The sequence below is a fragment of the Leucoraja erinacea genome, chromosome 21, assembly GCF_028641065.1.
Source record: "Leucoraja erinacea ecotype New England chromosome 21, Leri_hhj_1, whole genome shotgun sequence".
NCBI classification, from domain to species: Eukaryota; Metazoa; Chordata; class Chondrichthyes; order Rajiformes; family Rajidae; genus Leucoraja; species Leucoraja erinaceus.
The window spans coordinates 11,831,726-11,859,450 of NC_073397.1; the positions used below are offsets into that span (position 1 = coordinate 11,831,726).

A 27,725-nucleotide genomic window follows, 5' to 3' on the forward strand; every position below is an offset into this window, starting at 1 on the left:
TTTCATGAGCGCATGTTGTTTTAATGATCATTTGGATAAAGAATCTTGCAGGACCTCACATCAGAGCTTTCAATTTCTGTATCCATTATCTGTGTTGCAGACTGAATCACTTTTTTTCCTTATTCCAAAGGTTGACATGCTAAAATCTGTGCTCAATTTGGAATAAATATTCATTCATAACCACTCCCTTTGCATCTGATGCTTAGGTGAGGAATTTTGGCATTTGCCATAAAATAGTTACTTCCCCAGGAAGTTTAACACAATTCAGTATTTGATTGATTGATTGAATGATACAGCACAGAAACAGGCCTTTCGGCCAGCTGAGTCCACACCTACCATCAATCACCCGTTTACACTAGTTCTATATTATCCAACATTTGCATCAACTCCTACATACTAGGACAATTTACAGTTGCCAATTAACCTGCACACCCTTGGGATGTTGGAGCTAACTGGAGCATCCAAAGGATACCAATACTGTTACAGGGAGTACGTGCAAACTTCAAACAGAGAACACCCGAGGTCAGGATCAAACCTGGGTTTCTGGCACTGTGATGCAGCAGTTCAACCAGCTGCACCACTGTGGTACCCTCCACCATCTTCATGGAGGATAGAACCCCTTCAGATCTTCATACAATTAATTTGGAAGTCATCAAAACAGGCTTTGTGCATTTGTGAATACTTAAACTATCCAATAAATCCACCACTAAAAGTGATAAATAGTGTCACCTCACAGTAGGGATGAGGGTTGGAGTGGGTGGGTTAGTCACATTTCCCGAAAAAGGACGACATCTCAGATGCTCTAGAGTGGAAAATCCTACCTTGTGAACAGATGCAGCAAAGATGGAGAAACACAAATGGACAAGAGACAAGGTGTGAGGAGGTGTAGTCTAGGTAACAATGGAATTCAGTGGTTTTGTAATAAATGATGATGGATAATTTGTCTCCTGAGATGGAGACAGTGAGAACAAAAAAAGGGGAGAGGTGTCAGAAATAATCCAAGTCAATTTGATTCATGGGTGGAAGTTTGCAGCCAAGTTGATGAAACTGATGAAGTCTGCATGAATGCAGGAGGCAATGTAGTTATTCAGATCACAAGGAGTGCCAGAGTAGGTTTAGAACAAAGACTTCCATGCAGCCATCGAAAAGGCAGGCATAGCTCGGGTTCATGCAAGTGCTAAGGGCTATATTTTGATTTGTAGAAAGTAAGAGGAAAAGAAAGATTGTTCAGAGTAAGAACAAGTTCTGGCAGACAGAGGGAAGCTGGTTGGATCCATGTTTCAGGAATAAATGGAGAGCCCCTATGTTTTATTGATGTGGAATGTAAAGGGACTGGACATACATGGTAAATATGAGGTAGTAGGGCCAGGAGATTGGATGTTGTTAAAAATGTTGGAGAACATGCAAGGTGTCCTGCATGTAGGTGTCAAGATAGAGTCCAGGTAAGAGGAGATAGGTTCAATTGGGCAAGAGCAGGCAGAGGCAATGGGACTACCAAGGCAGTCCTGTTTGTGAATCTTGGATGGGAGTTAAAAACTGGCAGTACAGGGTTGGGGAACTCTCAGGTTGGAGGATATGGAGGAAAGATCTCCTGAAGTGATAAGATCTGTGATGGTATGGGAGACAGTGCCTGGTGATTGTTGGTGTGGTCACAGTCCAGGAGGTGTCCAAGAGCTAGTCTGGCCTCTGCAAGGTAGAGAACAGTCAGTCAGACCACAACAGCTCCATCCTTATCTGTAGGCTGGATGACAAAGTTGGGATTGATGCAGAGTGTGAGGAGAGCAGTGCATTTTTCTTTTCTATTCCTTTCTATTATGTTTTTATTACACTATATACTGTGTATTATATAATTATATTTTTAATACATTCTTTTCTGTTATATTTTTCAGTGAACTGCAAGAAAATTATTTTAAATACAAAACTTCGGCTAGTAATATCCATTTAGGTAGCTCACTTTCAATAAATATTTAGTTAATTTCTTAAATGATCATCTGTAGTCGCATAGGAAAATCCCAGAAATGCACTTGTGGCAGTTGGGCTATTAATAGTGGAGTCAGGAATGCGTCCAACAGAATTAGGGACAATTTCTTGTGTGAATTCAGGATCAATGTGTCGTAGATCAGCAGGTCCAGCCTGAAATAAAATCAGAAATAAATCAGTGAAGCTAATTTTCCCAATGCATATAGCCAAATTTAAAAAAAAAAAAAATGTTTTGAAGTTGTTTGACATGATCCTTTTCTAGGAAAGAATTACCTTGGCAATGTTATTAATGATGGCAAGCCAGATATTTTGAGTATCATATTTGGGGTAAATTGCAATGCCTGTAATGTCTGTCACATATTAAATGGACAATCTAAATTGCACTTTGATTCTTACATAGGCTGGCTGATGCTTTATTTTTCCATTCATTTCACGATTTTTGGCCTTCAGAAAATGGTGGTGAGCCATCTTCTTGATTCACTGCATTATTTCTCTTCAGTGTACCATGGTGTTGGGTGCACGGTGCAGATTTCAGGATTTATAACAAATGACAATGAAGGACCAGTGAGGCATTTGCAGGTATGCATCTTGGAGGGGAACCTGCAGGTGGTGTTGTTCCCATGCTTCTGCTGGCCTTGTCCTTAATGGTAGAGATTAGGGGTTTGGGGAGTACTGTGATTCCATTCCTAGATCTAATAAACCTGAACCAGATATGACACGAAAACCATGGCTGATTCTTTGATCTCTTTAAGTCTTTTTATATATAAAGGATGTTAAAGGATCTGTGCTATGGAATTCATCTTGATAAAGGTAAGAAAATATAACATATGTTTGTAAAACACTTTGCCACCAACAAACACTTGAAAAGCACCTCAGAACATTCACAAGTAGCAGCGAGTTTGATCTGGCCCTTATCTAAAGCTAGAACACCAGTAGAAACTTTCCTCCTGTTCCTATAGGAGCCTACCAAAATCTTATTCAACACAATACAGAAACAGTTGCTGCTGATCTATATTATGCCAAGTGAAAATTGGGTTGTGAGGGATGACCTGACTAGACCAAGAATAACAACTCAATTTTCACTTTGTACAAAATAGATCAGCAGCATCCACCTCTGTATCTAATAGATCGATATCTTGATCCTCATTTCCATCAGTTGGACTATTACAATACTGAGCTAGATTTACTGGAGGATTGTTTTTCTCTAAAAAATGTCACACAACAAAATAAACAAAACTGACAGAAGCCAAAACACCTACCACATTGGGATTATATGGTGGGGGAATTCTCTTATTGTAAAGATCCTCCCAGGAAATTGATGAAAAGAATGCATGTTTTTTGACATCAAGCTGTGATAGAAGAATGGAAAAATTAATCAAATTTTAACATCACTTCATGGGCCATGCTTGATCTTAAAATTGTGTTTTGTGGATTATAGGATATGATCAGCACTTTGATCAGTGTAAAAACAGTTTTCATTAGTATAATTTAGGTTCTTACATGTATTGTTAATTAACCGTAGTATAACACTGAGAAAACAAGACACCGGTTTATGAGACTACCATTAAATACTCAGCAAGTTGAATGTACGCTAGCTGATTTTATTATTATTTATTGATAGACTTTGATAGACTAAAATCCGTTTTTGGATTTTTGATGGGCTGAGTTTTGCTGAGTTTTCACGGTTGACATTCTGGCTAAATAATTATTCTGTTCTTTTGAAAAGGGGCTATGGATTGACTTTGTGTCAGTTTAATTCAGTTTGAGTGTTTGATTGTCCATTGTGTTCAACATCAAAAATGGCAGTAGATTAGAACAGACACTTCCTGTGGCAGACTGAGCTGACAGAAAGGGTGAGGAGCAAACAGTGAAAATAAAGAAAACCAAAATTGTACACAATACTCTGTGTGGTCGCACCAAGGCCTAAAAAAATGGTCATAAAACATCTGTATTCTTTTGCTTAGATCCTCATACATATATTGGCTTTCCTTAATGCCTGTAGTACCTGTAAGTTAGCTTGCGGAGAATTGTGTACTAGGACAACCAAGTCCCTTTGAACATCAATATGTCCCTGCCTTTCATCAGTTTAAAAAAAATACTCAGCACTTATGTTTATTATTAGGAGCAATTTTACGAAGGCCAATTAACGCCTCGTCTTTGGGATATGGGAGTGAACCGAAGCACCCAGAGAAAAGAAACACACAGGGACACGAGGAGAATGTGCAAACTCCACATAAACAGCATCCGAGGTCAGGATCGAACCCCAGTCTCTGAGGCAACAGCTCTACCAACTACACCACTGTAACCAAAGTCTTTGGTTAATTTTGATTTTTTAAGATTAGATGCTCAACTTTTCATCCACTATTGGGTGTCCAAAGCTGAATATCCTTTTTATAAATATGGAGTTCAGACCTAGTCCACATATTTCGAACGTAGCTTCAGATCTCCTGATATATGTATACTCTGGATAATGCTTCTATATATTCAATTGGCATTTTCTTACCAGCCAAGGAACATTCGGTTGATGGTTTAGATGGCCCATCCATGAAAATTCCAAGATAGTTGTCCTGCTCCTTTACCTGAGTACCTGTATATACCAATTTAGTGCAATCTTCTCTCTGCCAAATCTCACTCAAATTTCCTATTAAATTGTATCCAGCATCTGTTCATTGTTCTAGCTGATCAAAATCTTTTTGATATCGTTTGAACTGATAATCATTCTTTGCTATTTTTCATTATATGATATTATCTGGACATTTTGGATCATTCCATGCCTCTCAATCATGGTGGGGGTTGCGGGATTAAAATGCTGTGTTGTATTGGTTGTCGGAGAGGGATTTTCCTCGGGCTGCTAGCTGATGAAGAAAAATCGTTTAAGCTTCCCTTCCTGGGTTTAAAAAAAAATGTAATTGCTGCTTTGAAGTTAAACACGACCTAACGCCTTCAATGCCTTCAACATCATGGATCGCAATATCAGGACAAAACACAAGGTATGTTGTTTATTTGACATATTATCTTGCTTTTTGGTGTGGCTTAATTTTAATCTTATGATGCGAAAAATGTTATTTAGGTCCACATACGAATTGGCCGTGTCTTGCCTGCCGATATGGGCTTAAAATTTATGGCAACGGCAACATTCCAATCAATCACATTCCAGAAACACCCACTCTCAAGATAATCAAATTCATTCTTTTTTTGCACAATCATGTCACAAGAACATCTAAATCATCTATATTTTGTGTTATTGCCTACCCATGATCAATATTTTCATACTAAATATCCACAGTACAGTTTGTCAGATGTATTGTGCAACAAATAATGATTTTGATTATCTTGAGAGTGGATGTTTCTGGATTAATTTATGGGAATTAAACATTAAATTCCTTCCATTTGGCATATAAATTCATGACAAAGTGAGATTTAAAAATCATGTTATATTGTGAATTCTTGTGTGAATGGGATCAGTTTGTTATTTGTTATTTGGATACTTAGTAATTGAATTTAGATTAATTTAATTGATTAGATGAATTTAATTGATTTGATGAAACTGATGAATATTAATTTTTTGTTGAGTATTTACTATTTGTTTTAGTGTTTAACTTTATAATTTCTACCTTTTTTTCTAAAACTGCAAATAATAACTTGTTTCTGTTAATGCTGTTCAGTGTTTTTTTTTCCTTTACATTTTAAACAGATGTCTCCGAAGAAGAAATGCAAAATTGTCAATCCAAATGCCCAGCAAAAGAGACTGATTTAGACAGCATTCGCAGAGATTATCCGAATTTGGACTACTCTAAATGTGATGATCTACAGGACATTCTTAATGGGAAAGTAGTGGGCAGAAAGGCATGTCATGCATGGTTTGAAGAGCAAAAAACTTGTAGTTTACAATGCCAACATTGAAAAGTTGAGGAAAAACAAGGTGTACAGAGTTGCTTAGTGGTTACAATCTGAGGAGTATGATGATGGTACTGATTATGATATGCCAATGTACCAGCTAGCAACTGATCTTCTCCATAAAGACTTGGTCTTTTTCTAGAACTTGTGATTTCTTTACCTGTCTGTTACGGACTGACAGCATATAATACAATAATATTAACGTTTTTGAGAATATCACATTTTTGAATTTTCAAAGCAGTCTGGGTGTTTATAGGTCTATTTCCGTCACAACGGTCAATTTTGAAATTAGCTACAATTAGGTAACTAACTAATTATATGCTATAATTTCAGGTCATCCAAGTAAGATGCTTTATATTTGTTTCAGAATGCTTCAATCTATAATAACTGAAAATGTCATTCAGTTCTTACTTTTTAAGAAAGTTATGGGCTTTCGACTGTCCTCGATCACAGCTTTTGTGTTAAGTCAATGGAAAAGCAATAGGGAACAAGATGCTAATTTCCGAGTATGAAAATGGCCATAACCTTTTTAATACTGAAGATATGAAAGTGAATTAGGTTTCAAATTAAAGTTCTGTTTATGCTTTATCTGATGGGATAAATTACAGGCTTGATTTTTAAACTCAAAATTTCGTAACATTCCTATTTTATGGCAAGTTAAGACCTTTGAACTTGAAGGGTACAAGATTGTAATTGAAACGTGGCAATGCTTATATGCCGTTTCAGTGTAATCTATTCTTACTCTCTTGTACTTGAATATGACTGTGCCTATGTATAGTAAAATATTTACTGAACTGTATGCAAAAATCATTTCATTGTACTGTACTTAGGTACATATTAAAATAAAGTACCATTCAACCATTAAATACTATAATACTAGTACTCATGCTTCTACCAAACACATGATTGTATTTTAATATATTTCTTTGTTCAAAGGCTTTGAGCTTATTGAGTGGCTTATTATGTGAGTGTCAAATAATAACAGGAAGTCTGCAAGGTGATATTCAATGGCTCTCTCCTATGTACGAGTCTGCCATCTGTCAAAATAAAACAGTAAGTTAGTCAAGCATGATCTGCCTCATCTAAAACCATATTGCCAGAATCTGATTAGCTCTCTTTCCAGCAAATGTAAGGTATTGTCAGATTAATTTAACTTGGTGTTTAGACACATACAAAATGTACACTCACAAAATCTGCTTGAGCTCCTAATCGTCTCTTTTGATCTTTTTGTAGAAGTCCTGTCAGAATGTCACGAGCAGCTGTTGATATGCTCATTGGCAAGTGGAGTGGCTTGTGGAGAATGTTATCATACATCTCAGCTACATTCCGACTGTAGAAGGGTGGCTGCCCACAGAAAGGAAAAAAAGTTAACTTCTTGACCCAATCCTTGCATGTTTCTGTATCAGTCACAAATCTAATTGCGTTTAGTTTAGAGGTACAGTGCGGAATCAGACCCTTCAGTCCACTGAGTCCACACCGACCAGTGATCCCCGCACACTAACACTATCTTACACACACTAGGGATAATTTACAATTTTACCAAGCCAATTAACCTACAAGCCTGTACATTTTTGGAGTGTGGGAGAAAACAAAAGATCTCAGAGAAAACCCACACTGTCATGTGGAGATCATACCATCTCTGTACAGACATCAACCGTAGTTGGAACCCAGGTCTCTTTAAGCGCTGTAAGACAGCAACTCTACCATTGTGCCACTGTGCCACCCTAATCTGTTATTTGACAATACTACAAAGCAAATTTATTTATAACTTTACTAAGATTTAACTGAAGTAACTAAAGAAAAATTGTTTCCAATGGCTGAACGGTAGTTAATCATAAAGCCAGATTTAAGGCAGTTGGGGAATTGACTACAGGTACAATAAGGATAATACATATTTACAAAATGGTTTAAAAGCACTGCTTTGGGAGATTTGGGTTCTATTCAATCCTTTCAATGAAACAGTATCATTATTCGACAAAGAAAGGAACTGTAGAACCATGTGGAAAATGTGAAATATTATGGTTGTGGGCATAATTGGATTTCTCTTTGGAAGAACAGCATTGAACTGGTTGGCCAAATTACCTCCTTCAGTACTCAGTGTGTATCCAAATATCCTTTTCATCTCTTTGGGGGTGGCACGGTGGTGCAGCAGTAGAGTTGCTGCCTTACAGCACCAGAGACCCGGGTTCCATCCTGACTAGGGGTGCTGTCTGTACGGAGTTTGTATGTTCTCTCTGTGACCGCATGGGTTTTCTCCGGGTGCTGTGGTTTCCTCTCACTCCAAAGATGTCCAGGTTTGTAGATTAATTGGCTTTGGCAAAGATTGTAAATTGTCCAGAATGCATAGGATAGTGTGAGTGTATGGGGATCACTGGTTGGCGTGGATTCTGTGGGCATGAGGGCCTGTTTCCTTGTTGTATCGTCAAAAATTTTCCTTTACCTCCTCAAATCCAGGACCCCTCTGCAGCTTTGTCTGTCACTTCAGTATGGAATGGACATTTAGATACAAGAGTAGAAACTCAAGAAAGTGCTGACAATGAAGCAAAGAATCTTGGATTTATAATCCTAAATGGTTCACCTGGTTCACCAATCAACAACCAGCCCACATCTCTCCCCACCCTCTCACCTCTTTATGCAGGCTAGCTTTCCCTCCACACTCCCACTGCTAATGCAGGGTCTTGACGTGAACTGCCGACCATCCCTTTTCCTCCACTGAGCTTCTCTAGATATTTGTTTTTAATTTGATTGTCATGGTTTGGATTTAGTTTCTGGCTCATAGAATGGAATCCATTACTTACTAATCCAAGCAGCATCTCATAGAGGACTGCCCCGAAGCACCACCAGTCAACAGTACGATCATATGGATGTTTTCCTAGTACTTCTGGGGCAAGATACTAAAAAAGCAAAATGCATTTAGAATGGATGCGTGTCATTTTTTCTATGAGAAAAATCACTTCCATCAAGTATGAAATTGAACCAATAAACATTTAATAGGATAATAAATTTGCGCAAGATCAAAATAAGCCAACAATTAATTAGAAATCTGTTGACCATCTCTCATGAAAGTTCCCAATATTCGCAAAATTTAAAGGAGTTGTGCCACAGAGGTAGTCAGGTGTAAGGGCTGGTGGTAGAGGCAGACGCAATAGTGGAATTTTAAAGGTTTTTAGATAGGCACATGGATATGCAGGGCATGGAGGGATATGGATCATGTGCATTCAGATAGGATTAGCTTAACCTGGCATCATGTTCAGCATGGACATTGTGGATCAAAGGACCTGCTCCTGTGTTGTACTGTTCTATGTTCTAATATCCTGTGCAGTCGGTGAGAAAATGAAATTTATAATCCTAGGGTTCAAGGTTTTACCCATTTTCACCTGTGTAATACACGTGAAGAATGAAAAACAAGACACTTGATAATGTTCAGATGCTATTTGAAGAGGCAGGTTTGGGAAGTCTAGATACCAGACAAGAGCCATTAAATCTAAAAGATCTAAAATCTAATAGACAAATATCTGATTTATACTTCTCTGAAAAATACTCTTTGATGGTTGAATTTTTATTATCAAAAGCACTTTTGTAATTTATTTTTCAAGGAGTTGTGTGTCTATTATATACTTATAGGCCAAGTTAAATAAGACTCTGCTAGTCACTGAATCACCTCGGGAGTTCCGCAGAAAGTAGATGTTGTTCCTGTTGGTTCTATGACTTCTTTACATAGACCAAAGTCTGTTAATACAATATGACCCTGAAATATCAAAAAATATCATCATCAACTGGATGTCATGACAAAGTTTGAAAGTAATGAGATATTTGTGCATAAATAATACCTGAGAATCTAAGAGAATGTTTTCAGGCTTTAAATCCCTGGAAGACAAAATGATCTAGCACTTAACTGCAGATCCTTTGAACTTTTGCAATAAATATATAGGATTTTTGCAACAAAACTCACCGATACACAATATTGAGGGAGTGTAGGTATCCTATTGCACTGGCCACCTCTGATGCATAAAATCTCGCTCTGGGCTCAGGGAACGTGTGTTCTTGTTGCAAATGGAAGAAGAGCTGCAATTAAAAGTCACTGGTGAAAAGTGCTAAATCAAGACTCTGGATGGAAGTCAGGTAGCGTTACATGGGAAAAAAGACACATAGTGTTGAAATAACAGTGGGTCAGGCAGCAACCTTGAAAAACATGGATAGGTAATGTTTCTGGTTGGGACCCTTCTTCAGATTTAAACAGGTTAAACCTTGAACACTAGAAATGGCCACCTAGGATTATAACTCTGCAGTTCCTTATTTCTAGCATTATGTAGATATGCTTCTGTTGGCTTCTGGATGGAAATAGTCAATCTGCTTAGTAGTTATGGTGTATAAATTACATCTCCTGGAGGCAAATTTCTTTTCAATATGGTCTTTCTAGAATAACATGAACAATCGACAGCTTCTACCTCATATTTGAAAAGAATATCATCGCTTTGCCTCTCCCATTACTTCTTTTCTTTTACCTTGATCCTGATTCAAAGGATAAATTGTAAACCAGAATCTTCATTAAAACTGTACATTAAATGTTCCACTCTGCACATGCATATGTACCTGTCCACTAAACCCAATCATATTCTGCTTCATGGTTTCTGCCCTATCTCAGTCTATCTACCTGCAAGATCCTCAACCATATTTTGTTTATTCCAATGTCCTTTGATCATTTGCTATAATCATTTGCTATAATTCATCAGAAACTCCACTCTGATAGCCACAACAAGCATATCATGTTCAGCCCAAGTTTGGTCCTGCTCCTCAGAACCACAGTTTCACATTTGTATGCCATTGTTTTGCTCTTCCTATATCTTTCTAACTTCTTTCCCCTTGCAATCTTTGCTGAACGGTCTTTTGCTGAGTCTGGCCTCTTAAGCCTTTGGTTTAGCTCTGGAATTCCCTGCCTCACTATTTCACCTCTTCACCTTCATCTTCTTTAAAATATTGTGACTCGTCCTGTAATGACAACTGGGGAAGACAAACGTTCAAAGCACCACTGTGACACTACTCACTACAGGGTCTACCAAGCACCTGATTTATAAAGGTAGACACAAAATGCTGGAATAGCTCGACGGGTCTGGCAGCTTCTCTGGAGAAATGGAATATGTGACGTTTTGGGTCAAGACTATTCTTCAGATTGAACACCATCTTGTCCTTTTCTCCAGAGATGCTGCCTGACCCGCTGAGCTACTCCAGCATTTTGTGTCTATCTTCGATGTAATCCAGCATCTACAGTTCCTTCCTACACCTGATATGTAAACCCTAGGGTATCAATGAGTGATATCTCTTGGAAACCAGGATGATGAAATGTAAATTTAATGTCAAACCTGTTGGAAAAGTTTCCAGCCTCTGAAGACTTCTGCTTTTGTGCCATGGTCAATCACCTTCCAAGTTTCGCTCCATGACTGTTCCTTGAACTATACACAACGCATTCTACTTTTATTTCAGACTTTCAGATCCGCCGAGTTTTATTTTTGTATCCACTTCATGGTGTTTGCTATTTATTTTGTCGGTGACTCCAGGAAGTAGATGATCAAAGCAAATCGGGAAACGTTTTACCAGTACATTCAAGATATGGATACATGGATCAGTACATGGATAGAAGGAATGTATTCATGAACAAAGCATAAAAGTAATATTATGCCACATTGAACAAGACAAATAATAGAACACAAGGAAGCAAGCGAGAATAGCAAAGAAATTGATTCACCTGTTAAGTATAAATACTATAATACATTTCTAAAGGATTATGATCTGCTCACCTCACCACCATTCACATAATCCAGGACAAAATAGAGCTTTTCAGTTGTTTGAAAGGAGTAATGAAGCCCAACCAGAAAAGGATGCTTGAGATTTTTCAGCAGCACATTACGTTCTACCATTATGTTCCTTTGCTAATTTAAAATAGGTAACATTAGATTCAGGGTAAACAACCACATAGTACGTTTATACAATCTTTACTTAGAACACTTAAAATAATATACGTTTTTTTCATAGATTTTGTAATCATGGGAATCCATACAATTAGTTCTAAATTTATCTTACAAATTGTAGTTCTATTTCTAAACATATTAAATATATGTATGAAAACAGATCCCTTGGATCTGCCTCAGGGGGAGGAGTGGGGAGATGGATCTTTGTCAGAACTCTTGAGAAAGAACTGGTGGAACAATGAAGGAGTAATTGTTTTCATTCTGGGCTTTACCATTCAGCAATTCTAAGAAGCTCTTACCGGTGTTCTGAAAAGTTCCACTCCCTCAGAACAGATCTAGTCATCGTTAGATAAATACAAAGTGCCAGTGAAACTTAGCAGGTCAGGCATTATCTCTGTAAAAAAGGATAGGTGATATTTCGGGTCGGGACTCTTCATCAGGCTGGAAGTAGGTGGGGGAGGGGAAGGGGGGAGGTAAGGCGAGAAAGACCAGGGCAAATCTGGGCTGACAACAGATGACCTCAGGCTGGGCGTTTACCTGGTAGGTCAATTGTTGGCTAGGGACGGTGTGATCTCAAGAGGCATACAATGTTCATACGGCTGGGTTGTAAGCTACCCAAGCGAAATACGAGGTGCTGTTCCTCCAATTTGCGTGTGACCTCACTGCCAATGGAGGGGGCCCACGACAGAAACGTCAGTATGGGAATTTGGTTTTGACATTATGTTATGCACAATTGGTGCTGTTTCCTCCATTTTAATTACATTACATCATTGGTTATAAAGCACATTAGAACAGCCTACAGTAATGAAAAATGCTAAGTAAATGCAAATTCTTCTTTCCTACTATCTTTAACAATTTTCCTCAATTAAGGTGACAAGCCCCGAGAAGCAGGTCCATTTAAAAAAAAAGTTGGCATTACTGCTGGTGTTTGCATACGGCACCATTTTAAATTGGCTGCTTTAGTCCCTCAAATCATTGAAAAGATCAATATAATTTTTGCTTATTCTTCAGCTCAGCACAGTGGTGCAGCTGGTAGTGCTGCTGCCTCTCATTGCCAGAGACTCAGGGTTCGATCCTGACCTTGGGTGCTAACTGTGCGTCATTTGCATTTCTCCCTATGACCATTTTCTCCTACATTCCCAAGATGTGCGGGTTTGTAGGTTAATTGGCTTCTGCAAATTGCCTTGTTTGCAGGGAGTGGATGAGAAAGTTGGTCAACGTCGAACTAGTGTGAAGAGGTAATTAATGGTCGATGTGGACTCTGGGGGCCAGAGTGTCTGTTTCCATGCTGTATCTTTCAATATTTCATTAAAAATGTTAACTTTCTGTACCAAAGTTCGTAAATTGACAGTAAAACTGTGTTAATCTGGCATGCTCCAGACTTTGGTAGTGCAGACTAGCAGATGTTACAGATATATAATTCACTATTTTTAGATGTTATGAACCAGTATAATAAATTTCCTAGTGAATTATGATAAAAATAATCCAGTAAGTTAAAAGTCAGCTCAGAAACAGAGAGCTGGTGAGTTTAAACTGATTATGGGTTTCAGGATTTTACAGGAAGCATGGGACCAGCATATGGTGAGTTAGGCCAAACCATTGGGACTTCTGACGACTTGGATAGAGGATTATCAGAGTCTAACTCCACTTATCAAACACGTAGCCATCTCTCCTGTTTGTGAATTCCTCATTCTGCCTCACTCCTGTATCAATGTTGGATTATTTCTCATCATGGTTTGCCAATGTCTAAACAGGTCAGTAATCAACCTGTGACTGTCAACACAATTGTGCCAATGGTTAATGAGAATTATCATCAGGAAGCAAATACAATGATATTGGTTAAACTTCCAAACCTTGTCTACACTGTTACCGTTTGATTTAATTAAATATTACATATGATCAAGTAAACTTGCTGGATTTTGATACCTTTGGGAGTGGGAAAAATCCTTAAGCCCATAATAGTACAACAATTGTAGATTTCCAGAATAATATTTCAGTGTATATATTGATTTATTGAATAGAATAAACACAACCTTTTTCTCCCATGTGAAAATGTCAAAGACCAGAGGGCATAGGTTTAAGATGAAAGGGGCAAAGTTTCATGAAAATGTGTGGGGAAGTTTTTTGTATAGGGAGTGGTGGGTTCCTGGAATGTACTGCCAGGGGTGGTTGTGGAGGTAGGTATGATATGGACATTTAAGAGGCTTTTAGATAGACACATGGATATGCAGGGAATGGCAGGATATGGATCACATACAGGCAGAGGAGATTAATGTAACCTGGCATCATGTCTGGTACAGACATTGTGGGCCGAAGGGCCTGGTCCCGTGCTGTGTTCTCTTATGTTCTATGTTAGGAGAGAGGCATTGATAATAACTTAGTACATACCTCATTTTTTTTAAGGATCATTTTCTTCTGCAAAACTTTGATTGCATAGAATCTGCCATCAGATTTACGTTTTGCAACGAGAACCTAAATCAGCATTAATACATTAGGATTAACGTCTCAACTCCGTAATATAAATTAAATGCTAATCACTTTGCAACATTATACGCCGGGACTTTGCATGGCCCTCAAGATGCATTCTCAGGAATAGTTGCACTATTAGAAACAGCACTTAAATGTGTTATTATAACACCATAAAGAGACAATAGTTTACTTTAGTTTTGGGATACAGTGTGGAAACAGGCCCTTCGGCCCACCGAGTCCGCACCGACCACAATTGCCCATTTACTAGTTCTATTCTACACACTAGAGACTATTTACAGAATTCAATTAAACCACAAACATGTATGTCTTTAGAATGTGGGAGGAAACCAGAGCATCTAGAGGAAACTCACGCAGTCACAGAGAGAACGTACAAACTCCATACAGACAACACCCATGGTCAGGGTTGAACCAGGGTCTCTGACGCTGTAATGGCAGCAACTCTACCGCTGCGCCACTGTGCCACCCCATTACTGACAGCACTGCTGTAATGGAAATCTGGTTGAGAGCACAGCACTCTTGGTATTTGCACAGCTTTGAAATGGTTAAAGTGATCACGCCGCTGTGTAGCTTGACATGGAGTGAGCCGCTGAGGCAATGTATTATGGGTGTCTGTGTGGGGTGATGAATGGGATTTGGCAAACAGTGCAGCCAATCAACACTGAGGCGAGGGGACTGGCAGTATCAACTTCATGTGTAAACAGACTGTCTCACCCCTGTGGTCTCCCACCACTAGCCATATCCTCCCATCTCCGCTCCTTTCCGTTTTCTGCAGAGACCGTTCCCTCCACAACTCCCTGGTTAACTCATCCCTACCCACTCAAACCACCCCCTCCCCAGGTACCTTCCGCTGAAACTGCAAGAGATGCAACCACTGTCCCTATACGTCCTCCCTCGACACCATCCAAGGACCCCAACAGTCTTTTCAGGTGAGGCAGAGGTTCAACTGCACCTCCTCCAACTTCATTTACTGTAGCCGCTGTTCCAGGTGCGGACTATATATCGGCGAGACCAAGCGCAGGCTTAACTATTGTTTTGGGGGACACCTCCGCTCAGTTCACCAAGGCCTACGTTGTCTACCAGTTGCTAAACCCTTTCACTTCTACCCCCCCATTCTCATAATGACTTTTCCCTCCTGGGCCTCCTCCACTGTCAGAGTGAGACCCAATGCAAATTGGAGGAGCAGCACCTCATATTTCGCTTGGGCACCTTACAACCCAATGGTATAAATTTTGATTTTTCAACTTCAAGTCACCCTTGCTTTCTCCGTCCCTCTCCCATCCTAGCTTTCATACTAGTTCTACTGTCCTCCCGATTAAATATTATTGACAATATGCCATGTTGTCACATTTCCTTATCGGCATCTGCTTTGATCAGTCATTTTCACACCTTCTATATCTCTCCCCTGACGCTCTTGAAGAAGGGTCTTGACCTGAAACGTCACCCATTCCCTCTCTCCAGAGGTGCTACGTGTCCCGCTGGGTTACTCCAGCATTTTGTGTTTATCTTCCTGTGGTCTCCTTTGTGGCCTCCTGCTGGGTGTAATGGAAGCTGCCATCCCCCTCTCCCTTTGCTTTGTTGCACATCTCTCTTGACTCCCAGAGATTTCTCGATGGTAGGCCACTGGTCGTTAAACTTGTCATCATAGAGAAATGGCAGAGCCAAGGACAGCTTTGCAGACAAACAGAGGGAGGAGACAGCAGCTTCCAGCACACCTAACAGGATCATAGAATCAAGGTGTTCTGACTGCACATGGAGCAATTGCTGCCGGTACCCAATAATGCCTGGCACGCACTGTGCTGGCCAGGGTTTAGCACATTTCAGTTCCGAGTTCTGAAACCACAGTCTTATCTCTACTCACAGATTCATGCAGCAATGAGATCTCGATGTCATTGCAGCAAAAATGTTATTGCAGCAGAAATTGCAAGGTTCCCAGCACAGCAGCATCAGCTGGATCGTATGTCTTTTCCACAGGTTCATTTGGTATTACAAACCAAGAGCATTATAATAAATCAGTGCTCGGCAGCTCAGTGCCAAGCATGGTGCTAATGTATTGACTACTCTGTATGTGTTATTTTTGGCTAGGTTTGAATATACATAAAGCCAGATACTCATTTATGTGGCTTTTGTGTCTGTCATGATGAAAAATGCACACCTTTTTCAATGTAATTCTATCAAAAGTGGGTGAAAAAAATTATAAATATTTAGTAAATATTTAGTAAAACTGCTTCAAAATTGCTTTTGAATGAGAAACTTATCAATTTAGAGATACAGCATGGATCTTCTCCGTAGATTGTCACCTTGTCGTGGTGGAGAAGCTTGTGTGGTCCTGAGATCGTGAGAGCGATGCTGTCTGGAGCTATGCTCCTGGTAGGGTCACCCATGTGGGGAAGGTCGAGGGGGAGGACTCTGACAAAGAGCAATCCAACCAAGACCTCAACGGTGGAACAGGCAGAGGATGATGGCTGACCTTAGTGGAGCATCACAACGGCTGGGAAGGCGGATGAAGGCTGCAACAGAAAAAGGTCTCCGGTTGTCTTGGACTCCATGCCACTGGATCCTGACCCAGATCTGTCAAGGACCATGTGGTGGCTGTCTGTGCACCAGACTTAAACAAAGTCACGCACTGGCGACCTCCAACCCTGGAGACACCCATGGTCAGCCATGACCAAAGGGGGCCTACGAAGACAGCATGGAAACAAGCCCTTTGGACATGAGTTCATGCTGACCATCAATCACCCATTCACACTAGTTCCATATTATCCCACTTTCTCATCCACTCCCTACACACAAGGATCAATTTTCAGAGGCCAATTAACCTATAAACCTGCACATCTTCAGAATGCGGGAGGAAACCAGAGCATCCGTAGGAAACCCACGCTTCCCAGGGAGAGTGTGCAAACTACACACTTGAAGTCGAGATCGAACTTGGGTCTCTGGCACTGTGAGGCAGCGTCTCTACTGTGGTAGCCCTCCATCTTTGTCTAGCATGTTTGGTTTATTGCACAACAACCCTTCCACCATTTCCAATTTGTACATCAGAAGACACAACCGGATGAGGGAGAAATGAAAATGAGAAGATTTGATGTGAACATATCAGAGAATTCAATGACCTCTACTACTCCTGGACACTGGGTCTGTGGCAGTTGAATCAACTCAGGGTGGCACAGTGGCGCAGCTTTTTTTTTTGACATACAGCATGGAAACCGATTCTTCAGCCCACCGAGTCCACGCCGACCATCAATAACCCGTTCACACTAGTTCTATATTATCTCACTTTTGCATCCACAAATTAGGAGCAATTTGACCGATGCCAATTAACTTACAAACTCGCATGTCTTTGGGATGTGGGAGGAAACCCACACGGGCCACAGGAGAAACGTGCAAACTCCATACAGAGAGCACACAAGGTCAGGATCCAATCTTGGTCTCTGGCGCTGTAAAGCATCAGCTCTACCAGCTGATAGTATAATTAAGGTAAAATAGAAAGGGAGTAAAGTAATAGTAATAGTTTACTTACTTTCCCAAAACTCCCTTTTCCAATAACTTTTAGAAAATCAAAGTCTGTTGGTTTGGCACTGCGAACAAATAATCATTTTAAGTGAAGTATTTTCATGTCTAATTGGTTGTTTTTCTGGTTTCAAAATTAGGTTATTATTCTGGTAACAAAATATACTTACAAAGGATTGGCTGAAGGGCCCAAGTTGATGTCACTTTGCTTTGACATACTCTGTAAGAGAAAGATTAGGTAGTGTACTTAGGGTAAGGAAATTGCTTGTTAAATTATGATAATAAGGATCGCTAAGTTTTGGTATAAAAATGCAATTATAAAAATTAATTTCTCTTACCGAATTTCCCCTATTGTTGTGAAAATGATCCATGTCAGTTTTCAAAACCTTTATTTTCTAAAGTCTAGTCCTGAAAAAGAGCAGCAGCCTTTTATTATTCGAAATCTAATTTTTTACACTTTCTCTTGCTATTAAAGTACAACAAAATATAGCAGCAACTTCAAATATTTTGATTGCAAAGTAACACGTAGAATTTTTGGAGGAAAGGCATTATATTTAGGGTCTCGACCTGAAACGTCGCCTATTTCCTTCACTCACCCGCTGGGTTTCCGTCACTCACCCACTGCCTCACCCGCTGAGTTTCTCCAACATTTTTGTCTACCTTCGATTTTCTGGCATCTGCAGTTCCTTCTTAAACATTTTTATGAGGTGTTATTCATAAGGGATGTGATCTGGGAACATATTTCTAATGCTATTAATTATTATTTTCTGTGGGGTTACGCCATGCGAGACATGTGTACCTTTGATGTCAGCAGTCCCAATGTATTCATATGATATTTTATAAGCACATAAAAAACAGGAATATACATGCTTCTTCAAACAGCTCTGCCATTTAATAAGGTAATGGCCAGTCTCATTATTGCATCCACTGGTCTTCTTTTTAAGATTCAGGGGGTTTATTGTCATGCCAGTTCCATACATGGTACAATCCTGTGTGAAAATCTTGTGCTGGAGGATTCCGTACAGTAAATTTAACATTAAATTATAAAGTGCATCCATTATATTTTGTAAAGTGAACATTAAGTTATAGACAGAGTCCATTGTTTCAACAGCCTGATTGCCTGGGGGAAAAAGTTGTTTTGAGTGTCTGGTGGTACGGGAGCTGATGCTCAGGTACCTTCTCCCTGAGGGCAGCAGGCAGAATAGACTGAGGTGGCTGGGGGGGCTCAGGGCTTTTCCAACGCAATACCTCTCCCCCCCCCCACCTGTAGTCGATGATTACCTCCTTGGTCTTGTCGACGTTGAGAGAGAGAAGTTGTTGACCTGGCACCACCGGGTCAGGCCCAGTACCCCCTCTCTGTAGGCCAACTCATCCCCGTTGGTGATCAGACCCATGACTGTAGTGTCGTCTGCGAACTCGCCACACAGTCATGGGTGTACAGGGAGTAGAGGAGGGGGCTGAGGACACACCCGTGAGGTGTGCCAATGTTGAGGGTAAGGGCTGTGGAGGTGTGGTTTCCGATCCTCACCACCTGGGGTCGGCCCGTCAGTAAATCCAGGATCCAGGTGCACAGGCCTGGGTCCAGGAGCTTGCTGATGAGCTTAGAGGGCACAATTGTGTTGAATGCTGAAGTGCAGTCTATGAACAGCATCCTAACATAAGTGTTCCTCTTGTCCAGGTGGGTGAGGGCGGTGTGAAAGGTGTGGGAGACGGCATCGTCTGTTAATCTGTTGGGGCGATAGGCAAATTGGCACACACCTCGCCGCCATTCCAAGGCTTCCGGTTTGGAAACATCCGGATCCTTTTGGACGGAATAACGTCCTCCACGCACGTCCTCCAGATGAACCTGGTGACTGTGTCTGTGTACTTGTCGATGTTGCCGTTCGAAGCAGCCTGGAACATCTCCCAGTCTACCTGATCAAAACAGTCCTGAGCTGTGGAGTCTGCTTGGTCTGTCCAGCGTTGAACTGACCTATAAGCGGGGGCTTCCCGTTTGAGCCGAAATAGCCGAATGGAAACAAAGCCGAACCGCCAAATAACTGAAAGCATACAAAGCCGAAACGCCAACGAACCGAAAGGCTGCATTGCCTACAAGCTAACTAATCGAATACCATCATGCCGAGAAGTCAAATAATGGACATGACGTCGCCGGGTGGCGGGACTTGTCAGCGATTGTTCCAGACCCCCGAGTCCATCACATCACTGGCTGGTGGAGACGGGAGGGTGGGGGTCATTTTCCCACACAAGCCATTATTTGACTTTTCGGCAGAGCGGCATTCGGTTAGTTGGCTTGTAGGCGACGCAGCCTTTCGGTTGGTTGGCTTTTTGGCGTCCTACCCTTCCGGTTATTCGGCGTTTCGGCATCGTTTCCATTCGGCTATTTGGCTTTGACTTCTTCGCTTCGGGTTCTCGTTCTTCAACTCTACGTCCACACACGGACTAGGTGGGCCGAAGGGCCTGTTTCCATGCGGTTTCTCTAAACAAAAGTAAATTAAACTAATATTAGCAGGATCTCAGCGGGTCAGGTAGCATCTGTAGAGGGAATGGATATGTTACGGGACTATCAGTCTAATGAAGGGTCTCGACATGAAATGTCTGTCCATTCCCTTTACAGATGCGGCCTGAACCGTTGAGTTCCCCCAGCTCAAGATTCAAGCATCTGCACTTTCTTGTGTCTCCAAAGATGAATATTTAGTGGAGGCTTTTGATGTTCAATGTTAGATTCACTTGTGTTCCCAATTAAAAATGTACACTTTATTTCAAACTTTCAGTCAATTAAAAAGGAGAGCATTGTGAGAACCATGAAGAGAATGTTAACTATGGTACATTGGCAGTGAGTGCATGAGATAAAACTCAGTGTGGATAAATGTGAACCAATAGTTTGAAAGGAAGAGAGGAAAGAGGATGAAGTAAATATTGCCAAAACTAGGAGAAGAAATCAGCTTATCAGAGAAATGGGGGCATTAGCTACATGAAACGTATTTGGAATGATGGCCAAAGGCTACCATAAAAACAAATTGGGGATTTTTTTTCCCCAATATATTTTAGCTTATACACAAACATATGCATAAGGTTCGACCCTGACCTTAGGTGCTGGGGAGTTGTGTAGTGTCTGGGTGGAATTTGCACATTCTCACTGTGACTGCAAGGGTTTCCTGCAGGTGCTCCAGTTTCCTCTCACATTCCAAAGACATGCAAGTTTGTGCGCTAATTGGCCTCTGGTATATAGGGAGTAGATGCAAATGTGGGATAACATAGAAGTAATGTGAAAGGTTGATTGATGGTCGGCATGAACTCGATGGGCCTGCTTCTAAAAGCCAAAAAGCAGCAGCAATCCATGGATGGAAATTAGATGTCAAGGGGCTGTCCCAACTCCACTTATCTGTGTTAGGGGCCTGGATGGAACACACAACACAGGCTGAGTTAACAGTTCATTGCCTGCACACTGACACCATTGGGTTTGCCTGTGAAACAGGGTGGGAAGGGGCAAGGGTAGGTGAGGGAGTGCCAAGTTTGGGTCTCTCCATATTATTGCTGTTGGGGCACCAGCCCTTTCGATGGAAACAGCTACTGCTTTAGGATCTATATAAAAGGGACACAAAGTGCTGGACACCTTCCCATGTCCTCCAGAGATGCTGCCTGACTCACCAAGTTACTCCAGTACTTTGTTTCTTTTTTGTCTTTTTTTGTAAACCACTGTCTGCAGTTCCGTGCATCTCTCTAAAGATTTACATGCAGTTGCAGCACAAGACTGGCATGTGTATTTTGTCTAATTCTAATATTAGTTTGTTCTTTTAGGAAGGAACTATGCCTTTATGTACTTACAAGCACACAGAGTTTCTGCCTGTTAAACAAATAAAATATTGAACATTTTCGAATTAGCTGGGTGGGTCCTCTCACGCGCCTGAGCCATTGAACAAACTTTGGCTAAGACTTTTTCTTAAGATTATTAGGGGATTCAAAGGAACTGTAAAACCAGAATTTGTCATCCATTTAAGTGAGACTTCTTCCAAAAACATGAAATAAAAGATTTTCAAGAGTGCTTCCTCTGAAGTTAGAGAGGTGGTGAAGGACTGAGAGAGAAACTGGTCTTACATCAATGCCTTCCACAGTGAAGTCAAGCCTGGGTTACAGAAACAACTTCAGCTTTGTAGTATAAACAGAATTAATGGATATACATAAACAATATACCATGACATTTAGTTTCAACACAATACTCAACAAGATGATCTGTAGATATTTTGCTACACGTGTATATATGTCAGCAATTTAGAATTACATGTATTCTTGACCATTCACTCATCACTGACTACGGGTGCTGTCAGTATGGAGTTTGTACGTTCTCCCTGTGATCACATGGGTTTTCGCCGGCTGCTCCAGTTTCCTTCCACATTCCAAAGACGTGCAAGTTTGTAGATTAATGGTAGGCCTTTGTAAAATTGTCCCTAGTGTGTAGGATAGAACTAGTGTAGGGGTGTTCACTGGTCAGGCCTGGATTCGGTGGGGGGAAGGGCCTGTTTCGGCATTCGGTGGCCGAAGGTCCTATTTTTAAACTAAATCAAAATCTGCACTCTATTCTTGGAAAGATGTTGTTTAGCAGGAAAGGGGACAGAAACGATTTACGAGGATGTTTCCAGGACTCGAGGGCCTGAGCTATAGGGTGGGGCTGAGCAGGCTGGGACTTTATTCCATGGAACACAGGAGAATGAGGGGTGATCTTATGGAGATGTACAAGATGACGGGCGGAATAGATTGGGTAAATGCACAGAGTCTTTTACCCAGAGGAGAGGAATCGAGAACCAGATGACATTGGTTTAAGGAGAGGGGAGGAAGATTTATTAGGAACCTGAGGGCAACTTCAAGACATAAAGGATGGTAGGAATATGGAACAAGCTGCCGGAGGAGGTAGTTGAGGTAGGTACCATCACAACATTTAAGAAACATTTAGACAGGTATATGGATAGGTTTAGAAGGATATGGGCCAAACGCAGGCAGGTGGGACTAGTGTAGATGGGACACATTGATCGGTGTCAGCAAGTTGGGCCGAAGGGCCTGTTTTCACGCTGAATGACTATGACTTTATATGTGTAAAAAGTCGCAAGTAATTAACCTATTACTAAAATAAAAATGCTGAAATAAAACCATGGATACAAGGCACAAAGAAAACATTTGTTGGCCTAGTGTGATAACTCTTTACAGCCCAGCTAGAACTCAAAACAATTGAGATTAGGTATCTTACAATCCAACCCCCACCCCATTCCCCCCTTCTCGCCATTGTGCGCTACCCGGATGCCCAGCTATTTCACCTACTATTCTGCCTCCCTGTCCCCTTCCACTTGAATCCCTTCCTCTGGCTTCATATTTCACACCTCTTCTCTCCTTTTCTTATGGCTGTGTGTCTGGTTACATCTCTGCCTTTGTTCACCCATCTACTAATCAAAATACCCCTCATCTGTGTCCACTTATCAAATAGTTTTAGGTATAGGTTTAGATTTATTACAATCATGTGCGAAAATGTACAGTGAAATGTACAGTGGACATGCTATCCTAACAGATCACATATATTTGCCTGGCCATGTCCTGCCCCTACCTCTTTTCCAGCTTGCTCATGACCTACCACAGTAAGTTTGAAGAAGGGTCCTGACCTGAAATGCCACCTATCAATGTCATGCTGTCAGACCCAGTTACGCCAGCTCTTTATGGTTTTTTTTCATGGAGACAAGCATGAGCAATTCCTTGTGCCTACTTTGAGATTAGGTACCGGTTTGTTGCCTAATATCATCTCCCCATTGTGTTAGTGATGACACAGCACTGTTTCCATGCTGAAGAAACCTTGGAGCCAGTGTTGTTTGAATCCTCTCTGAGGATTAACAGTTAGTTGTTGTTTTGCCATTTTATAGCTTGTAATCTCCGGGGAACTATTTTATTATTACCTACAGAGGTTTAAACTACTCATATCCGATTCAACATAGAACATACAGCCCAATAACAGGCCCTTCAGCCCAGAATGTCTGTGCTGAACATGATGCCAAGCCCACCTCTTATCAACCTGCATATAATTCATATTCCTCTATTCCCTGCACATCCATTTGCTTATCCAAAAGTCTCTTAAATGCCATTATCACATCTGCCTCAACCACCAAACCTGGATTTGGGTTCCAGGCACTCGCGACCCTTTAACTTTTGCCCCTCTCACCTTAAAGCTATGTTAATAAATTATCTAAGTTTCATGGTGACATTTATCAGAGGGTAATTATTTTGGAAAGTATTATTACCAACTATATATTTTGTAAATATGCCATTTTATAAAAAAGTGAACCAAAAATCTTTGTTTACAATTCAAACCACCTTTACTCATGCAGTGAACCAATCACCGTTACGATGCATGGAGCTGATCCTCTTTAGAGCGATTAACTATCAATGGCATTTGGTTTCAATCCTCATCAGTCTAAACAAGGAACTGCAGCTGCTGGTTTATACCAAAGAAAGACACAAAATGCTGGAGTAACTCAATGACTGTACCTGTACATTGACAAAAAACTAAACTAAACTGAACTGAACTGAAATGAACTGAACAGAGGCCAGGCAGCATCTCTGGAGAACATGGATAGGTGACGTTTCGGGTCTGGACCCTTCTTCAGACTTCAGACTAGTGATAGGAGAATTATTCTAGCATGTTAACTGTCATTATCACTGCAACAAAATGCCACCTCAACATATATGTAAGCAGCTAAACACAAAGCTAGCAAGCATGTTAAAAAATTCAATCATTGAGGAAGTTCTGCTTCATAATTACCAAAGCACAGTTGGCAGAAAGCTTTAATCATCAGGTCACAATAAAAAAATATATTACGTCTTTAACACTGTAGGGCATCTCAGGGTGGTTCATGGTACCATCATCAAACTAAAATAACAAGTGACAGTCTGTAATTAGATGGTGCGTTGTAGACTGAAGATGATTGAGTGTAAAGGATATAATTTAAAGGCATGTACCTTTAGTGGATAAATCTTGTGAAAGTGGGTCTTCTGCTTTCTGACTTGAGCTGCTGTTAATTTGTGTTTTGCCCATCGAACTATGTGAATGATGTGCAGGCAAAACAGGCTGTCTGACAAGGACAGGGGAACTATTTACATAAACACAAACCAGAAAAAATAACATTGTTCCACCCCTGCAAAATGTACATTGCAACCTTCAACAGTTGTCTCTGTAAACACACTAATAGAATGTATTTTAAACCCACAATTTGCTGCTCCTGTAATTTTATACTACTAGCTGCTTAGTGGCAATTTCAATGTCTGCATGTTAAAGAAATTTTTCATTAACATGAACTAATTTAATTACATTTTATAAATTTTATTCTTTAAATTAAAGATGGTGCAAGTAAGATGCCAGTGAACAATTATTGGGTAGGACAATATGAGAGAGCTTGCGAGATAAACAGTGAGGACAAACAGTTGTTACTGAGTTTTTCTTTCAATTGTACAGAGATAAAAGCATGTCCCTAGAGTGCAGTGAAGATTTACGAGGATGTTGCCAGAATTTGGGCTGAGCTATAGGGAGAAGTTAGGCAGGCTAAGACTCTATTGCTTGGAGCGTAAGAAGATAAAAGGTGATCTTATAAAGGCGTATAAGATCATGAGGGGAATAGATAGAGTGAATGCACAGAGTATTTTACCCAGAGTAGGGGAATTAAAAAACAGAGGATATAGGTTTAAGGTGAGAGAGGCAAAATTTAATTAGAATCTGAAGGGCAACATTTGCTCTCAGAGGGAGGCGAGCATACGGAACGAGCCGCCAGAGGAGGTAGTTGAGGCAGATACGATAACAAAATTTAAAAGACACTTGGACAAGTACATGCATGGGAAAGGTTTAGTGGGAAATGGGCCAAATGCAGGAAATGGGTCTAGCATGGATGGGGCACCTTGTCAGCATGGACGGGTTGGATAGAGGGGCATGCTTCTGTGCTGTTTGACTATGACTCCAGGAAGAGAATTATGGCTAATAGTCTGTAAAATATAGTCAATTTCATATGGCTGGTCAACCTTCACTTAAAGGTCCCATTGAAGAAATGCCTTTCAGTATCAGGGTACACACATTAGAAACTCAGAGATTGATTTTTGGAAGATCACTGCTGAGGATTTACTTTTGGGCGACAACAAAATCCAGGCAAAATATACGTACGTAAGTAAGTAAGTAAGTAAGTAAGTAAGTAAGTAAGTAAGTAAGTAAGTAAGTAAGTAAGTAAGTAAGTAAGTAAGTAAGTAAGTAAGTAAGTAAGGAAGTAAGTAAGGAAGTAAGTAAGTAAGTAAGTAAGTAAGTAAGTAAGTAAGTAAGTAAGTAAGTAAGTAAGTAAGTAAGTAAGTAAGTAAGTAATTTTTATTTATATAGCACTTTTAAATCAAATCACTTTGAAGCCAAAGTGCTTTACAGAGAAGAAATCAGATTACCATATAAAATTAAACAAAAAAAAAGTATATGTACATTATTCAAATGGCATCCATGATAGGTGCTTCATGTGACATAGGGCAGACTTACATCCTCTTCTTGCAATAGTTTGTGGTAAACAACTCAAGCCTTCGGTTATGGCTTGAAGGAGGAAACATAGCCTGTTCGTTGAAGATATACATAAATTGTCGGAGTAACTCAGCAGGACAGGCAACCTCTCTGGCGAGAAGGAATTGGTGACGTTTCAGGTCTAGACCCTTCTTCAGATTTCATCCTGTTCTTCATCAGCTAAGGAATGAAACAATCTATTGGGTAAATGTCACATTCTATTTGGTTTATGACACTGTCTGGTCTGAATATACTTAGAACATAGACCGGTGCAGCACAACAACAGGCCCTTTGGCCCACAATGTCCATGCCGTACATAATTCCATCTCTTAATAGCCAGCGCATAATTAATATCTGTCCATTCCCTGCACATCCATATGTCTATCCAAAAGCCTCTTAGATGCCACTATCAAATCCTCCTCAAACACCAAGCTTGGCAGCGTTTTCCAGGCACTCACCACAAAGGTTGCCCCACATATCTCCTTTAAACCTTAAAGCAATGCCCTTTGGTATTTCATTTTTTTATCCTGGGAAAAAGGTTCTGACTGTCTACATTATCTATGCCTCTTGACATCCTGGTTATCTTTGTTATTCCCAATGATTCTGCTATCCTAGGTGAAGCAATTATACAGATGATTACTACATAAATATTGACTAGTTTTAAAACTGTGGCTAATAACCACAGTTATGAATTACCAGTTTATATTCTTTGCAAAGGAAAACTGCTGCCTTTACTCAGACTGATATATCTGTTGTGTTAAAACACAATAGACACACCACAAGCTGATATACGTGACACAGAGCTGAAAACAATGCGGTTGATTCCGAATTGGCTGAACATAAAAAATGGCACAAAGTGCTGGAATAACTAAACGGGTCAGGCAGCATACCTGGAGAACATGGATAGACGACTGAGCATAACACTTGGTTCAAGGGCAATAGGGGATAGGCATTTAGCGATAGCTTTATGACGATTTAAACAAAAATGTTGCATTATCCTTACCTGTGATAATTATGGTCCTTCTAGGATAATGTAGTCATTTTTTTGCAGTGAACGACTACTGTTCCAGTTTCAGATCCTTTCCCAATATAACCCGCTGAGGAAGCTTCATTTGATAAGATAAAACATCAAAGTTACACACTCTGTGGACCAACCAGATTAGCTGTACAAAATCACAGAAAGACCAGGGGTTTCAAAGAACCTTATTTGCATGAACCAACCATCGGTAAGATATTGCCAACACTAGTTTTAACACAACCAAGCTGACTCTGAACCGAAATATTCAGAAGATCAAGATTAATCTTGTTTCTGCCTGCTTTTGAAGACAATA

At 40.4% G+C, this 27,725-nt stretch overlaps 1 protein-coding gene across 7 annotated transcripts; it reads right to left on the bottom strand.

The window, feature by feature from the left end:
• Window positions 1-27,675, bottom strand: LOC129707252 (serine/threonine-protein kinase Sgk1-like). 7 transcript variants are annotated; one of them, XM_055652139.1, is made up of 16 exons: window positions 27,398-27,665; window positions 26,377-26,574; window positions 24,834-24,964; window positions 24,637-24,744; window positions 18,179-18,248; window positions 18,011-18,060; window positions 17,851-17,908; window positions 14,232-14,315; window positions 11,673-11,804; window positions 9,830-9,942; window positions 9,708-9,744; window positions 9,539-9,625; window positions 8,676-8,771; window positions 7,066-7,221; window positions 3,240-3,329; window positions 1-2,133 (listed from the first exon to the last, which is right to left on the bottom strand). In XM_055652139.1, the coding sequence occupies exons 5-16, from the start codon at window positions 18,209-18,211 to the stop codon at window positions 1,972-1,974; spliced, it is 1,098 nt and encodes a 365-aa protein (XP_055508114.1). In that variant the 5' UTR covers window positions 18,212-18,248; window positions 24,637-24,744; window positions 24,834-24,964; window positions 26,377-26,574; window positions 27,398-27,665; the 3' UTR covers window positions 1-1,971. The 7 variants fall into 7 exon arrangements, with proteins under 7 accessions (XP_055508114.1, XP_055508117.1, XP_055508115.1 ...); XM_055652142.1 differs by lacking the exon at window positions 26,377-26,574; XM_055652140.1 differs by lacking the exon at window positions 24,637-24,744.
• Between the last annotated feature and the right edge of the window lie 50 nt (window positions 27,676-27,725).

Bases quoted from the DNA above. Each gene is read 5' to 3' on its own strand.
- LOC129707252 (XM_055652142.1), bottom strand. From the start codon at position 18,211: ATGGATCATTTTCACAACAATAGGGGAAATTCG. The intron at 14,316-17,850 runs GTAAGTAAACTA...ATGCTGATTTAG, and splicing joins GAAAAGGGAGTTTTGGGAAA to GTTCTCGTTGCAAAACGTAA. The intron at 3,330-7,065 runs GTGAGTGTACAT...CTTCTATCACAG, and splicing joins TAGGAGCTCAAGCAGATTTT to CTTGATGTCAAAAAACATGC.